A 16,279-nucleotide genomic window follows, 5' to 3' on the forward strand; every position below is an offset into this window, starting at 1 on the left:
TTTATAATTACACGACCGTGAGGTAAAGGTCAGTCCAGTTCGGCTAGCGGAGGCAGGGGGGTTATCAGCATCACACTGAAAAAGCCTGTTACATGAGAAACCACGAGTGTGCCCTCAAATCTGTGCTGCAGTTTTTTGAGTTCAAAGTGTGATGAACAATGGAATGATGCTGGTTGAAAAGGGAGGGGAGGTTGGAAGAGGCGCTCTGAGAAAGAAGGGGAGAAGATGCATCTGCCCAATGTCCAGATAAACCGTCTTTAAAGTATATCAGATACAAGTGACAGCATAATTCTGTTATTCTTGAAGAATCAACGATTTTTGGAGTGTGTGTCTGGTCATGTTTTGAAGCCAGTATTGATGTTCCCTTCGCCTATGATATACCACCATTCTGTGCATGCAGTTTGGCAGCTCGTGGAAAGAATAAAAATGGCATCTGATGGAAGTAAATTAAAATTAATTACTTACTAGGCAAAGACTTACTAGGCATCTTGCCTACTAAATTTAATTACTGCATTTCTACTTTAATCCAACTGAAATGTAACTTTTAAACTGCATGTAAATGCACTTGTTGATTGGGCAGCACTTTTGGATGCAACCATGGGCTGTAGAGTATCTGTACAAGGGGGTTTGTTGAGGAAGTCAGAGCTTGTCTCAGTAAGCAATAAACCAGACGCTCCTATCAGTGGGTCCAAAACTTTTTTCCCATACACTGCTTCCCTCCCCCCCCAAAATACTCATCCGCTAGGTTAGAGATTGCCCTGGACCCGGTTCAAGGATGTATTCTGGGAAGATGTGTGTGTTTTGTCTTTTTTTCTCAGTCCCTAAACAAACACAAATATTCCAACAATTTTATGTCTCTCCCGGGTACAGCTGTAACAAAAGAGCAAAACTAAAGGAAAGCAATCATGTTGCTGTTGGCGAGAAGGCAGCATCTTCAGACTGACTGAAAGAGCTCTGTGGCCTGGCTCCGGGGAGCAATGGGTGGGAACCAGCATCCCCTTAGTCCAGACCCTGCGACCGGAGGGATTTCATCCCCCTTTTTTCCGCTCTGGTTTTAAGGAGTTCAAACGACGGCTTCCTCCCTCATGAGCAGGCACTGTATTGGTAACTAAATGACATGCGTAATTGAAATTTTGGGCAGGGTTTGATGGTGCTGCTGGCTGTAATTGAAATAGAGGGTGTATGGTTGGGAGAGAGGGGGACCTTCAGGAGGAGGAAAAAGGAGGGGGGACTTGTTTGGGAAACTGTGAAGTGCAGTGGGCGGAGCTGGAGATGCGGGCCGGTCCGTCTCACAAGGGAGATGTACGTTTATGAGTGTGTATGAGTGTGCAATCTATGCGATGTGTGTGTGCACGCGTACAGTTGGAGAGGAGTCGGAGGCGTGTGCGAGGCGTATTGGACGTGTGTTCTGGCGGTCGCCCGTGTTAATATGAAGAAACCTGGGGCAGGTCACTCTACCCCCCCGTGAGAGCGCGAGCGTTCTGCTGCTGCGCTGCTGGCACTTGCCGCCTCGTTTCTCGCGGTAAACAACACATTGCTTCACAGTTGGACTGCTACGGCCAAAAACACAAACCCCAGAGGAAGTTTTCTTTTTTTTCCTGTTCCTACTTTTGAACAAGAAATACAGAGACACAAAAGCAAGTGAGTTTGTCTAGTCTGAGAGTCTGTCATGTGCGGGAGATGACGGGCATCGGTGTTGGCTGATCTTAATAACACACCAGACAGGAGGGAGATGCTGCCCAACATTGGGTTGAAGACTCCGCTTTCAGCAATCTGGTTTGAAATCTCTAGTGTGAACAATAAACTGGACTGAAGTCTTTAATTTTACAACCCATCACTGAAATGCTGCTTTAATACTCACTGCATCCTGGTTTGTAGTTGAACCCTGGAGGAAGTAGAAATCCTTGTTGTGCTGCAGCGGCCACCAGAGTTCTCTGATCTGGAGGGAACACGGGTATCATCAGTGGAGGCAACTGACCCTGGACCTGCTGAAGAGATAGAAAGAAAACAATTAAGATGTTTGTCACAAACAAAGAGTCTAGCCAAAACGGGTTAACTATGAAGAAATATGATCAACCAAAGTCCTTCAGACCACACAGTTTGATTATTGACCATCTGATGCCACATTGGACAGGAATTGGCTTAAACGGTTTATAAATGCAGAACGACTTGTGGTAGGTTGCTTTACATGTCAATTAGACTTCCTGTCTAAATGGATGTTTTCTGGCTAGAATAAGTTGCAAGGCAGACCACACTTTGTCTGGTTACACTATGCCCCTTACTAGCCAGTTTACACCTAGGGCGAGTTTAAACACTTGTGCTTGTCCAGCAACTGTGACCTGAGGACAAGTGAGGTGTGGACCGGTGGCTCTTGGGACAGTTGGTCCCCTTGATTATTGTAATTTGAAGGAGCTTCTTCACGCTCTGGCAACAGCTGGCCTCCATTTCTACAGAGGACCATGCTCTGCAACTCGCCACACCACTTCACAAGGTTTCCAGGATTAAAAAGAGGAAAGAGAAAAAAAACACAAGCCAGAGACTTTGGCAAAGGGAGAGTCTTGAGACACACAGGCCCAAAGAAGAAGAAGAGGACAGATGGTTCTACTGACGAGAAAAACACAAAAGCTCCAAAAGTGACAATACAGTATATATGAAAATGACATGCTCTGAGAGAAGTGGAGGCGCTTTATCACAACAGTCACATGTTAAGATGAACAGAGGCTGAGGGTTTTTGAATGACAACCACAGAGCAATCTTTCCTCCATTTTGGTTAAACACAAACTGCACGCCTCCTGTTCCCAGATCAGGAGGCAGTGGTGTTTTATTGTTGCATTTCGACAGGACCCCCCACAGGCTGGTGCGGCTCTAACTTCCAGTCCTAATTGAACATATGCTTCTCTGGTTCTGCCTGTGTTCTTGTCACTGCGAGCTACAGCTCTGTGGTCACAATAGCTTGTGCTAGCCAATGCGCACACGTGTGTTTGTGTTCTCCGGTGGTTTTGAGCAAGGAGTGTTTTTGTGGCAAATTATAAGCACACGCTCTTCTCTTAAACGCATAGACATGTAAGCAAGTGTGTGTGGGTGCATATGGAATTAGAGGCTTGTGGATCTCCTCAAAGCGTTCGAACACACCGTCATGCTGTTCTCTATTCAATCAACGTAGCAAATAGCATTACCCACGCAGAGTAGGTGAGGCTGATATTGACATTTTCAGGCCAGTTAATGCAGTTTGATGCATCCAGTTGACATGTATCATGAATTACAGAACAATAGGACTAAACTTCACAGTTGCTTTCAACGGAGATTTAAATTGAAGGCCTTGAATGGTTAACATTACCTGCAAAGCATCTCTCACATTGGCTGGAACCAGAAACGCATGACGTGTTTAAAAGTAGAGGGCGAAACAAAGAAGACTTATGAAGAATAATCTTGGACTGGAACAATGTACCTCAGCTGTAGGGATTGGATGGGTTGCTGTTAAACTAGTAATAGTTTAGGGAAACACTCTGTTGCACCTAAACAATAATAGAAGTTTTGTCACTGTCATAACTTACACGAAAACTGTGGAATATTCCAGAAAGCTTACGACAAAAGTGTCAACTCCAGCTGCAAGCTCTATAAAGCTCTATTAATCAGCCAACAGCTGGCTAAGGAATTCCATATTGGCTCCTTGAAATCTCTGGTCGGAAGAACGGCTTACTTGAAAAGCTTTTAAAAACTTTTAGAAAGCAGAGGAATCTGTCCTTTGGTCTGAATGGGTTTTACAACTGACAAATGTCAAATGAGACTAAAATGCCCTCTGTGACTGGTCCTATGGACCAGTTCCACAATCAAAAAAAGTATATATAAAAGATACATAACAATTGTTTATCTATTTATACATAAAACATACAAAAAATAGAACCTTAAAAAACCCAGCCTAATCAGCCTTAAGAAAAATTGATGGCAAAAGGGAAAAAAACCTGTCAAGGATAACAAGAGAGTGGCTAACTTTGCAACTTTCATAGTTGATATGATAATAGAGAGAGCTCAAGAGTGAAAGAGAGCAAGAAAGAAAAAAAAATGCTGAAAGAAACAAACGGAAAGGGAAAAAGTGGAAAGTTGGCACCAAACTGAGTCAGAGCCTCTCGCCAGGCGGCACAGCTTGAACCTAAAGCTTTTTGAACATAATGAAGATGTGCAGATAATTAACATATGCAGTGTGAACAGGTTTGCTGGCACGGAGGAGAGAAAAACTCAAGGTAGAGCTATTATTAGGGAGTAATTTGCTCTAAGAAGTAAATGAGTGAAACAATAGCTGCCAGCATTGACAATATGGCTCACATCTGAGAATGCGCGCAAGAACGGTGGTTAAGAACGAGTCCCACCGCTAAAATCTGTTTCCAGCCATATGCTCCGGCAATTAAAGGCGGGCCTCAGTGACCTCGCGCTGAAGAGGGGACACATAGCCATATAACTAATAATTAATTTGCGCCTGGATAGCAGCATTAACACACACACACTGTACTTGCAGACTGGCACATAATATTAGCCCCGTGGACGTGGGCATAAGCCATTAACTTTTACAGAGTGCCTGCGATGATTGCCAGTCTGGTGCAGGCGTCAGTACGAAAGGACTGTCCCTGGTGGATATGATAGAAATTGTGCACACGCTCAAACAAATACGTGCGAACAATCTGCTTTTGCATACATGGATCTACTTCCTGAGTCTCTTTATTAAGTGTCTCGGCTTATTATATACCTGGTTAAACATTGATGGCTGAAAAAGGAAGCTGTCAATGTTGTTTTATGTTCATGAGAGTGTTACTTCATAACAACTGTGGGATGTAACTTTAGGGTGTGTTATCAGGGCCTTAATATAGCAGCTTTGGGTCTGGAAGCATTTTTCCCATTCACTTCCTCCATTGGGATTTCAACCAAACCAACAAGCTCTGAGATGAATTGCAAAATTATAAATTTTAATTTGTATGAAGTTTAAAAAAAAAAGTATTAAAAGTATTTAAAAAAGGAAATTATCAAATGAAAAACTACATTACAGTATTAAAATAGTGTTGTACTAATTTATTATATGCAGAAAATATTTTTTGCAATAAAGTTCCCTGAGGAATGTTTGCTTGATTAAATCATTCACAATGCTTTACAGGAGTTTGCTGTCACAGTTCTCCACCGTAACAATGATTGATCTTATTGTTGGATTGAATCTTGGCTCACTCAGGATTATGTGTAGTGTAGTGTAGTTATCGAGTAGAAATTTTGGAAAAAAAATAAATAAAATCAAAACGCTGACTTGTGGCTACACAGTCTCGTATCATTAGACAATCTCGGCTCTTACAGTAGGTTTGTATTTATATATAACCTTTAAAAGTAAAATATTCTACGAAAAAACATCACAGTTAGAACCTGATTGAAGTCTAGACCAATAAAGAGTTGCATTGAGGTCACATGACTAATGCTTGATCTCTCTTAACCATGCCTGATCACGGCTTCCAGACAAATGTGGCATTTTCAAACCCCACCAAAACAACAACCTTGCTCTTTCCAATTGCAAATGCATGTCCATTCTCTCACTCATGCCCTTTGTTCTTTTTTTTCCAAATATGCCTCTCATTTTTTTCCAGTGAACGGTCCTTTTCCGTGAGCCAAGGGCACCTTTGGTTGATTAGCGGCTAATGAAATTGAGTGGCGAGCCTGTGTCTGCACAGCCAGCCTTTTATTAGGCCCCCATTAGGTGTGAGTGCAGGAGGTGCGTCAGCCGCCCGCTGTAGGTGGGCATAACGCTGCGCCCATCTGCTCCTCTGCCTGTGTGTCCTTCCTCAAATAGCTCCCATTAGCTGCCAACCACCGGGCTGAGAGAAGCCTTCCCCACACACTCAAACACACGAAGACACGCATACACGGGCACACACCAGACTGTTATATGCTGCTCAGGGACAGTCACTTAGGTAACACACAGTTGTTCTGCACTTGGAGAGGAAATACAGGTGGAATGGACATGTATAACACTTTGTATCTGTTAATTTCTCTCCTTTTGGCTTCCTTGTTGAACATGTAGCACTTTGGAGAATTTTCTGTGCATGCCTTCTTTTAAGGTTGAATTTCCCTCATCATTCTCTCTCTCGCTCAATGTCTTGTCGATCCTCTGGCCCAAATCTTTTCTTACAAATAAGAGTTGAATGCGCATGTTAGACATGTCTGTCTGGTACATTATTCTCCTTGTCGGTTTTCCTTGCTGTTTTCTTTCCAGGAAAACTAAACATATATACAATCCGAACATGCACACAGACACACAAATATTCTTTATTTTCTGTCCACTGCTACTTAAATTGTGCGGAGGAGTACAGGGTTACCTTTTCTTCATTGAAATGAAGTCCAATCATCTGGTGTAAAGCTTACACTATGCCAAAATGTCATTGTATAGCTGGAGTCAATCTATTAAGGTCAACTTAGAGACACCACAAAGATATAGGTTGAACATGCAATGTTGTTACTTCAATTTCAAAGAAACATGCAGAATCAACTTTAAGTAATTTGTAAGTTGATTACATACAGAAATTACATACTTCATCTTTAGAAACTCTTAAAATGCCGCCTGAAATATTCTTAATAATATAAAGTGAGTGCTTATATCAATTGGGAACATGTGTTGGGAGACTCCCCCACCGTCATCCGCAGTGCTGCACAAAGCCCAGTTCACAGAACCAGTGCGGCTACTTCATGCAGGAAAAACACCAATTACATTCATTTAGGTGTAATGAGACAAATTAAACAATTACACAGCCAATTGGGTTAGCCGCTCTTATGCACAGGACCTGGTCTAACTCTGATGCGCTAACGCTTCTGTTCTCTTTTTTTGCTCTTCAACCTTCTTTAAACTCTCATTCCATGGGAAAATGGATTTACAATCTCAAGGAGGCACTGACGCTCAGCAAATGAGTCTGATTGAGTTAGAAAGCAATCATGCTGTGTTTGACATGTATAAGCTACTGCCGTGGAAGCTCTTTATTAGGTTAGTTTTCCCGAAATGTAGGTTGACTCTAATATGTGTTTTATAACCAGCCACCGGTTTCTGTCGCCACCGTGTCTGAAGACTTAAACTAGTTAGTTAGCTAAAACATGCGACAACAGTGCTTGTTTCTTTAGCCGCGGCTAATGCCATTGTGCTAAATGGCCGACGATCTACGTCAAATTAGCCAGCGTAAACAGCTCCTCATGGGAGGTCTGGCTACTCATGTTAACTGCCACTTTGACAGCGGAGGAGCCTCACCTCGGCCCCTGTGCTGGGTAGCGGAAATTTTCTAACACCAGCACGACGCCCTGCAGAGCCGGAGGAGGTGTGCTGAAAGTAGGCTGCTAATGAGAGAAAAACAAACAGACAGCGGGAAAGTGTTACAGTACAGCGGAGCTCAGGAGGAGGTTGTACCAGTGGGCAGCTCTCAGCCACAGCGCCCACAGGTGTTTCTCAACATTACGCCTCTTGTTAAGCATGGAAATGCATTATATGTATCCTGCATTTCATTCCTCATGCTTCTACATGTGTGCCTCAAGCTTCTCGGCAGGTGTTTTCTTTCATCCAAGAGCCTGTGTTTCTGGTTGGATAACCGTCAGGGGTCCTGCGAGGGACCCGCGAGGGGTCCTGAGTGGAGACAGCTTTAATAAGAATGAAAGAGTGTGTATGCATGTTACCCCCAAGAGCCTAAAGAAGTGGCCCCACACTGAGAGGGATATATGTGTTAACTATGTGCGTCTTTCAGGAGAGAAGTAACTCTTCAAGGAGTTCAGGTTCTACAGGCCCTTCACTTTAAAGTCAACGTGAAACAGCATTGAAAATCCATTTGACTTCATTAATGTGACTCATATCTGAGGAAAACCGATTGATGAGGATAAGGGTTGGATTGCGATTTGACTGCAAAAAAGTGATGCTAAAAAGGTGATGTCAGCTAAAAAGGAAAAGAAAAAAAACTTTTATTTTGTTGTTGTTTCAAATAACATGTAAGTGAGACCAGGAACATGTATTAAAAAGGTAAATAGGGTTGATTTTTATTTCATGTTGACTTTAAAGCTTATTTTCCTTCTTTTGGAAGTGGAATCTGGCTTTTGACCTCAGTAACATTTTGTATTAAACTCTGAACATACTCTAAAAGTTCAGGACTGCTATATTTGTCTCTGACACAAGTGTTTACTCAGACTATGTTAGCGGCCTGTGTGCTAGACACAAGTCAAATGTATGTTTTTAAGGAGGTGAATTAGGGCTAATATATGATTGGCCCATAACAAGGGTCTCCTCCTCTCGCCCCCTCCTCCTCCTCCGTGTTGACTGTGAGAAACTATTGTTCCACTGGGCTGAAAGGAGAAGTGCTTGTTTGGGAAAAGGTTGCAAAGTCATGGGAAAAAGAAGCTTTGTTTCTGTGAGCGACGAGCGGGGCTAGAGAAACCCAAGCGGACGTGTTTTGGGGACTGACGCACACACAGCTACTACTGACACACATACAGACATGAGCTGATGCGGATTTTGAAATAGACACAGATAAGTCTCACATACACGTTCAGGCTAAACTGTGTAGTATGAACATGTACACACAAACAAACACAGCTGCAACACACACACACACACACACACACACACATTTAGAGCATGGCAGGGGTCCAGTGGACGGGAGTGATCTCTGTGTGCGTGTGTGTTTGTGTGTGTGTGTGTGTGTGTGTGAATAGTCTCAGTGTGATGTGGCTTCCTGGCCAAAACTGCCGGAGTCCCTCTCAAGGCTAAGTCTCATTTTATCAACCAAATTAGACTCATCTCATCTCCTCTTGCACACAAAGCCTTTATTCGCTTCACACCTGCACATACAAAGCAGGCCAGTGTCTCTCTGCCCGTGTCTCTCTGCCCTATGTATAAGTCAGCTGGTACAAACCCATCAAAGTGTCTGTGTTTAGTTTTCTGAAAGCTACCTTACCAGCCATTAGGGCATTACCTACACATTTATTTAAAAGATTTATTTAAATCATAGTTTGCATGAGTGCTAAATACACACTATTTTTTAAAAACTTATTGAGCTTCCTGTATACTGCCAATATAGGTAGCATATTAACCAAAATGGAATCTCATAAGTGATTTGAAATGTGATTTGCTCTTCATAGGCAGCTACTTTGTAGACCACACAAAAACAAGTAGCTGACATCTAATACTTTTGGGAAGGTCATTTCAAGTGTTTTGTCCTGCATTGTCACAAGCTATGATCCATGTAAAGCCAGTTATCACATTCTTTTAGAATTACAATAAAGGTAGCTATGACCTATAATTTGAAACACTATATAGAATGTTGACTTTTAAAAATTGTATGAATTTATATAAATTTAACCTAAAATCTTTGTTCAAAATATTTTTGTTGTTAAAATTCACACCTATGCTATTCTAAGTGAATGGGAGAATTGTTTCCCAACAGCTTGCACAAAGTTTTTAATATTAGACATTTTTATTGAAACTTTTGCTTAATTATGATTATATTTTAATCAAAGTTTCTTAAATCTGTCAGTTATCTTGGATGATTTTTTTCTACTGCGGTTGTTATAATACATTACGGATTGCCTTCAAATTAGAGGGACAGTAGTTCATCATAAAGTTGCTTTGTCTTTGTTTGTGTAGTTACATTTTGATTGTTCTACAAAAGGACTATGAGAATGGATTCTGGATATCTGCGCTAATGCTCGTTTATGATTGGTTGAGGGGGGTTGATTGTTGATTGGTGGACTAGAACGTTTGATTGTCATGAAACCCCACGGTCATGGTGACAAGTCACTCGAATTGTGACATCTCACAAACATACCTTTTCAAAGCCATAAACGCAAAACATGTATACAAGACTACAAGTGGACACACATCTATATGAAGACTCACCTGGATCTGTTGCTGCAGGAGGTTGATTTTGTGTTGTTGCTGCAGAAGTTGCTGCTGTTGTCGTGCAATCTGTGTACAGAACACGTCAAACTGTCACATATGTCAAACTCTTTTCCAACAAGAGAGGACATTATTTGTGCAGATGAGGGTCACATGCTTGTATGGTGACGGTAAACAGTGTGTTTGAAGCTCTTGGGTGTGCTTTTGTATTTCATACATATTTACCAAGGAGTGGCACTCAGTCCTGGAGCGTTGTGTGTAAAGGGGTGTGTTACTATATGTGTTAATACAGATCTGTTTTTCTTTTGTAAAACTGAGCTCCCCAGAAGCAACTATACACACAACAAAGCTAAAGCACACTTTTCTGTATGCAAACACCTTTAGTCTCCTGCCTGCGTGCTGGAGGGGACCTGAACGTTACACACACACTTATAGGGGGATGGAGAGAACAGAAGGTTTCTTTTTGAATGTGGTTCAAAATGGAGAACGATAGTATGTTACACACCCATACCTCTCCTTCACACACACACACACACGCACACACTCACTCACTCACTGATAACACTGTTCTGTGTTCTGCACTATTTAAATGTTCATCACAAAAACACTGTGTCCTAATCAGACATGATAGGAAGGAATGGGTCACAACGGTGGATTAATTTACTGGTCATCCAACAGCAAACTATATTATTATTGAAGCTGGCTAGTTTATCTTTTGCTAATTTGGTTATGTTTGAATATTTTAGCAGTGGTGCTCTAATTAACATCATGACAGTTTCGGAAAACAGCCTTCAACAAAGACCCATTTATAAACACAAAAACTTATGTAAATGCCCCCCTTAAGAAACAAGTACAATCAGGGTCAAGAGAATCAAGAACCAGCCTAATATACAGGTCATGTTATAAATAAACTAAACATTTTGAATTTTTACCTCAGTATGTGAGTTTCTTTATGTGTGCCGTTACGCTCATTTGATTTGATTTCTCCATGAAAGTCTCTCACAGAGACAGGCAGCACGAGCCTCTACTGCGCGACATTGATACCAGAAACACACTATCCATTATCAATTGCTGTTTAAGCTGAATGTAATAAAATCAAAAGAATCATTCTCGTGTTTCGATGCGTCACTAGTTATTTTTTGGTCACCTAAGTTTTAATCAGGCTATTTGTCCTGTTGGGCAAGTAAAATTCTTGTGCCATTTTTCAGTAAACTTGCATTAACCCATTTAAAGTAGCTAGTAGGCTGGTCAGCTAGCTAGTTCGACCTGTATTCTGCTATCTGCAATTCTGTCTCTGATGATGCAGTAACTACAGTGGGAAAAAAACCTTCAGTCTGTCCAATGATTGTAAACAGTCACTGGGTCCGTCCGACTGTAGAAATTTTTGCGGTAATGTGACCAAAATATATTGAAGACCCACTGAATCTAAATTTTGACCAATGACATTTCATTGTGTGTAACACCAAGCTTGTCGCTTTACTGCATGATCCCTGGTTAGAAATTGCAGTAGATGACCAGGTCGGAGTACATATTGTGTAAAATAAGAGTTTATTTAATTTCTATATTTGTGTGTAAACTTCATTTGTTATCAATAAACTTTCTTCATATATATCAATATTTTGTCAGCCTATCCTGCCCTCCAGATATTGTTGTTGGCTTCAGCCATTGGAAAAACCACTAGTTAGGATCAGATGTAAAATAACTGATGGAATGTGCATAACTAAAGCAACACATAGCACATGCATGGCAAAACATGGTGAATAAGGGCTAACCTGGTCCTGTTGCTGTTTCGCTAACTCCATTTGCTGGCGCTGTTTTTCGATCTGCGAAGCGGCCAGTTTTTTCTGCTCCTCATGGGCGGCCAGTAGCTGCTCTCTGAGACTGCTGAGCTGCGTGATCATCCCCATCAGCTGGCGCTCTTTCTCCGCCAGGCTGTCTGGGGTGCCTGCAGGGGTTAAAGGGCACAGGCCAAGGGTCAAAGAACTAGTCGAGGAAGCCTTGTACGCAGATGTGCTCCTCCTGAGATTTGCTATCGCCCTGGTGTTTACCTTGCTGCCGCTACACATTTAGCATGAGCTGACCTCCGACCTCGGCTAAAGCTGAGAACGCTCTGACATACAAGCAGCCCCAGAGCAGACGGCAGAAGGGGAAGACTAAATCACTCGACAGGATGTCATTGCACTGCGGTATTAGCCCAGACTATCACCAATCAAACAATGTGTGTGTGTTTCTGTGTGTGCTAAACCCCTAAAGCGTTCAAATGTCCAAATGAGCACATGTCTGTTAATGAGTTCATGTGTGTGCAATTGTGCGTCTGAGGTCATATATCTGTTAAAACACACGCACACACAGACACGCGTCTGCACGGCCCCACAATCCCCCATTGTTCTCAGTCTCTACATTCTGAGGGGCCACATTCCTCACCAGGGAAAAACAGATGATGAAGAAAGCAAGAGAAAGAAGGGAGTCGTAGCAGCTGACCTGACCCTTTGCCCTGGCAGGAAGGTGAGAGTAGGCTCCATTTGTAACCCCTTCACAAACACACACACACACAGACTCAACAATGCACAATAAAGGCAACTATCACAGGCGGCCAGTTGAAAAAATAAACCTGCAGCTCCCCTTAACAGCTCCCAGACTGAACTTTCACAAGAGGGTGTGCATCTGAGCCGGCCCGGGACCAGGGAGGGCCTTGTGTGAAAAGTGACGAGTCTTCCTGAGAAAAGAGGGATCAAAGCGATCTTTCTTTCACGCTTTCTTGCCGAGACCCTGTTGCTCATACTAGGGATGGAATCGCTAGATATTTTTCTTTCCTTTTTTTTAAAAAAATATTTAAATTGAAGTATTTAAAATATTTAAATATTAGATTTTTAAAAAAACTTTCATTCAGATTTTAGAATCAAAATAATAATGCATTGTATGACATTGTTTTCCAACAAAAATGTGTGCATGAATTCACAGCATTAATGGAGATTGTAACGTAGTTTGTAGATCGGGAAGAAGGAGGCGGGAACCGGCGAACATTAAAGATTTTAATAATAAAATAACCAAACGCAAAACCACAAACAAAACCAAAACACAAAATAAACTCCAGGCCTGGTCCTCTCTCGTCTTTCACTGTCGTCCCTCCTCCTTTTTATCCTTCCGGAGCTCCTCTGTGAGACTCGAGACCGGTGAGTGGCGCAGGTGTCGCGCATTAGCAATTACTCCACCGGCCTCGCTCCGTTCCCACGGCTCTCGGCCCCGCCCCTCTCGTCACAGAGATAAAGTATAATTTCCAGCTATTATTGCAAACAAAAACCTTATGTGTAGTATATGGGTTTACCAACTAGTCATTCAGACTGCTTACCAACTAGTTTACTCTAGAACCATTTGTAGCTTTGTAGTACGCTCCTAACACAGTCGGTAAGATTCACGCATTAAAATGTGAATGGACCTCTGACACAATATACTCTAGATGCCCTAAGACTAGAGTTGACAGAAAGTGTTTATACACACACATAAGAAAACACACCAGCCTCATCAATCACAACCGAAGGCTTTTTACCTCGCCTACTGAAAGTTCAGCTTTGGATCAATAAGTGGTTTCCTCTCTCTCTAAACATCCTAAGGCTGCCTTTACTGCCTTGCCTCATGTCACAAACCACAGTAATTAACCAATTTGTAACAATGTAATACCTGTCAAGCAGCTCTCACTGCTAATTAATGACTGGGCTTAAAAGATAAATCCCTAAAGCAGCACAGTGCTGTGTTACATGAGGGAGAGAAAGAGCTTAGCCCAGGGCTCTTATTGTCCATTACCACTTTTCTTTCCATCTTTTCTTCTCTCTTTCTCTCTCATTCTGTCTCTTTTGCTCTGTAATTATCTCCTATGTGGTTAACTGTTTCTTTACTGTACAATATATTGAGTCGACTTCATAAAGTACAATTCTAATTACATCTGTTCTATAAAATGCATACATATGGTTCTGAATGCTGGTCAATACAGTGCGTCAGTTGTGTGAAAATACATGATATATTTCCGTATCACCATATCACTATGCAGCACCCATCCACCCATAAAGGTTCTGTATTGGCATCTATGGTTCCATGAGAAACCTTTAACATTCATGAAACCTTTCTATTGGACAAAAGGTTCTTTATAGTGAAAAAACATAATTAAAATGTTCTCCCTTTTTAAGAAAAAATATGATTCTTTTAAGAACTGCTTACTGAAAGGTTCTTTGGCAAACCTGAAATGGTTCTTCTATGGTATTACAGCGAAAACCCCTCTTTAAGTGTAGAGATCCACTATCAACCTCAGTTTAATTTCAGGGAAAATATCTGCTAGTAGCAAAACTTCCACCATTTTGCTAAATTCAACAAAACACCCTCTAGCCACAAATCCATTCCCAAAGATGTATCGGCAAAGCCTAACGTGAACATACAAAATTATTCACAGGCTGAGAGTGTTCCTAATTGGCTAAAAACATGTGAATCATCCCTCTGACTTTTTGTTTGCTATCAGGACATTTTATTGTAATATTTAAGAAAAGCCTGCTTACAACACCTAATTTAAAACAACCTACTTGTTTATATATATTTGTGTGTCCATTTCTGATCTTAAAGGGTATGCACAGAGAGAGAGGGGACAGTGGCAAGGGCCCTTTCCAACCGCTAGTCATCGGTGGTCGTGGCAGGGATGCTTCTCTTGCTGAAATGTCAACACAGTGGGGTTACCACACCGACGGCTTGATCAATGGCGCTCCCTTTTCTGCTCCAGGAGCGAGAACAAGCTTCGTTTGATTACATATTTCTGAGCCGCTTAATGAAGTACATTTACTCTCGAGTTAGCCTTGCGAACACGCCGCTAGTGCGAGGAAGGTGTATGGAGGCTTGTTAAAAGTGATAGTGGAGTGTGTTCTCGCTACAGCTGAGTGACCTAACAGGATGTATCATTAACCGTGCTAACATGAGCGAGGCTGTTGCTTAGCAAGTCATCCTGGCAGATCATTAACCAGGGCCGGCGAAGAGGCTAGCGCTAGGTGGATTAGCATACCTGAGCTCTTGGAATGCTTTAAGATGTCTAAGGTGACATTTAATACGAACAATTATAACTGTGATTATAGGTTCAATTCGAAACTAGAACCACAAAAACCAGCTCTTATAACCCAATCGCTGATGGAAATAGCAAATACTTTGGTTTAATACCACTAAAAAGAGACACAACTGATATATCAACCGTCAAACACAACATGCATACACTCTGAGGTCACATGAAGACACAAAGTCTTTCGTTTTACCTTTGATCTCTCCAAAGTTGCCAGAACCCATGGCCAATAGCTTGTCCTTCCAGTCCTTAGACAACAGTCTCTCAATACTGGGGCCCTCTGGAGAGGAGACAGATAGAGAGAGAGGGAAAGAGAGAGAATTACCACAGGCAGGCAACATCACAATATAGCTCATTTAAAGTCCATTTGCTGTAATAAAGGCCTGTCTCTCTAATGGCACCAACAGTAGGGCAGGAGGAAGAGAGGATGGAGAGAGAGAAAGACAGAGAGAGAGAGTTGAGCGGCTTCCTCACCTGCTGTTAGCCAATCATTAGCCCTATGCTCCAGCTAACACAAAGAGGCTCTTAATGCACCGGGTACAATGGACACATTATCGAGGCTGTGCGCTTTGTTTTTCTAATACACCCCACAGACCCACTAACCCCTCCACCCCACACGCTAATTACTAACCTGCCAAGGACGGACGTCTCAAACAAGAGAGAGAGAGAGAGAGGAAAATTACAACAACTCTCAACACCCCCTCTGTATTCCTCTCTAACACATGCACACACACACCAGTACCAGCATCACCATCACAACAATTAACTGCGATATGAAACAAAACCAGAGGAAGAGAGAAACACAAGGTGTGTATTTGTGGTAAATGACAGCAGCCAGTAATTTAGCAGGTTGAGAAACTACACACACAAACAACAGCAAGGTCATGGGTTCAATTCCATATTATTTTATATGATAAATCGTTTTGAAAAACATCTTTAAAACATATTTATTCAGACTCAATAACATTTTAATCATTAATTAAACCCTTCGGAATATTAAAATGTAAATCTACAAAGGCAAAAATACATACAACCATAAACTTGACATTCAATTACAATTTTATTTTCCTTTCTGTTTCCTTTTTTCCTTTTTTTGTTATTCTACATCCTGTAGCTTAAATAGTAAAGTATGACGCTTGCAACAGCAAGGTCATGGGTTCAGTTCTATGTATCTTTATATGACAAATTGTATGTTGAAAAACATCTTTCTCTCATTTAACTTATGTATTCAGACTCATTTAAATCTTAATCACTAAACCCTTATGAATATGGAAATTCACATCTTCAAAAGCATTAGC

General features: G+C 41.7%; 1 protein-coding gene across 1 annotated transcript in view; it reads right to left on the minus strand.

The window, feature by feature from the left end:
• The window catches only part of LOC107744909 (transcription factor SOX-5-like), a 76,829-nt gene that overhangs the window by 25,067 nt on the left and 35,483 nt on the right, over positions 1 to 16,279 (minus strand). Inside the window, exons 4-7 of the mRNA XM_016558737.1 lie at positions 15,175 to 15,261; positions 11,665 to 11,837; positions 9,893 to 9,961; positions 1,862 to 1,988 (exon numbers count right to left, since the gene is read on the minus strand). Of these exons, the coding sequence (XP_016414223.1) occupies positions 1,862 to 1,988; positions 9,893 to 9,961; positions 11,665 to 11,837; positions 15,175 to 15,261 (456 nt within the window). The remainder of the gene's footprint in view (positions 1 to 1,861; positions 1,989 to 9,892; positions 9,962 to 11,664; positions 11,838 to 15,174; positions 15,262 to 16,279) is intronic.

This window comes from Sinocyclocheilus rhinocerous, unplaced genomic scaffold (assembly GCF_001515625.1).
Source record: "Sinocyclocheilus rhinocerous isolate Xijiao unplaced genomic scaffold, SAMN03320098_v1.1 scaffold258, whole genome shotgun sequence".
Taxonomy (NCBI): Eukaryota; Metazoa; Chordata; class Actinopteri; order Cypriniformes; family Cyprinidae; genus Sinocyclocheilus; species Sinocyclocheilus rhinocerous.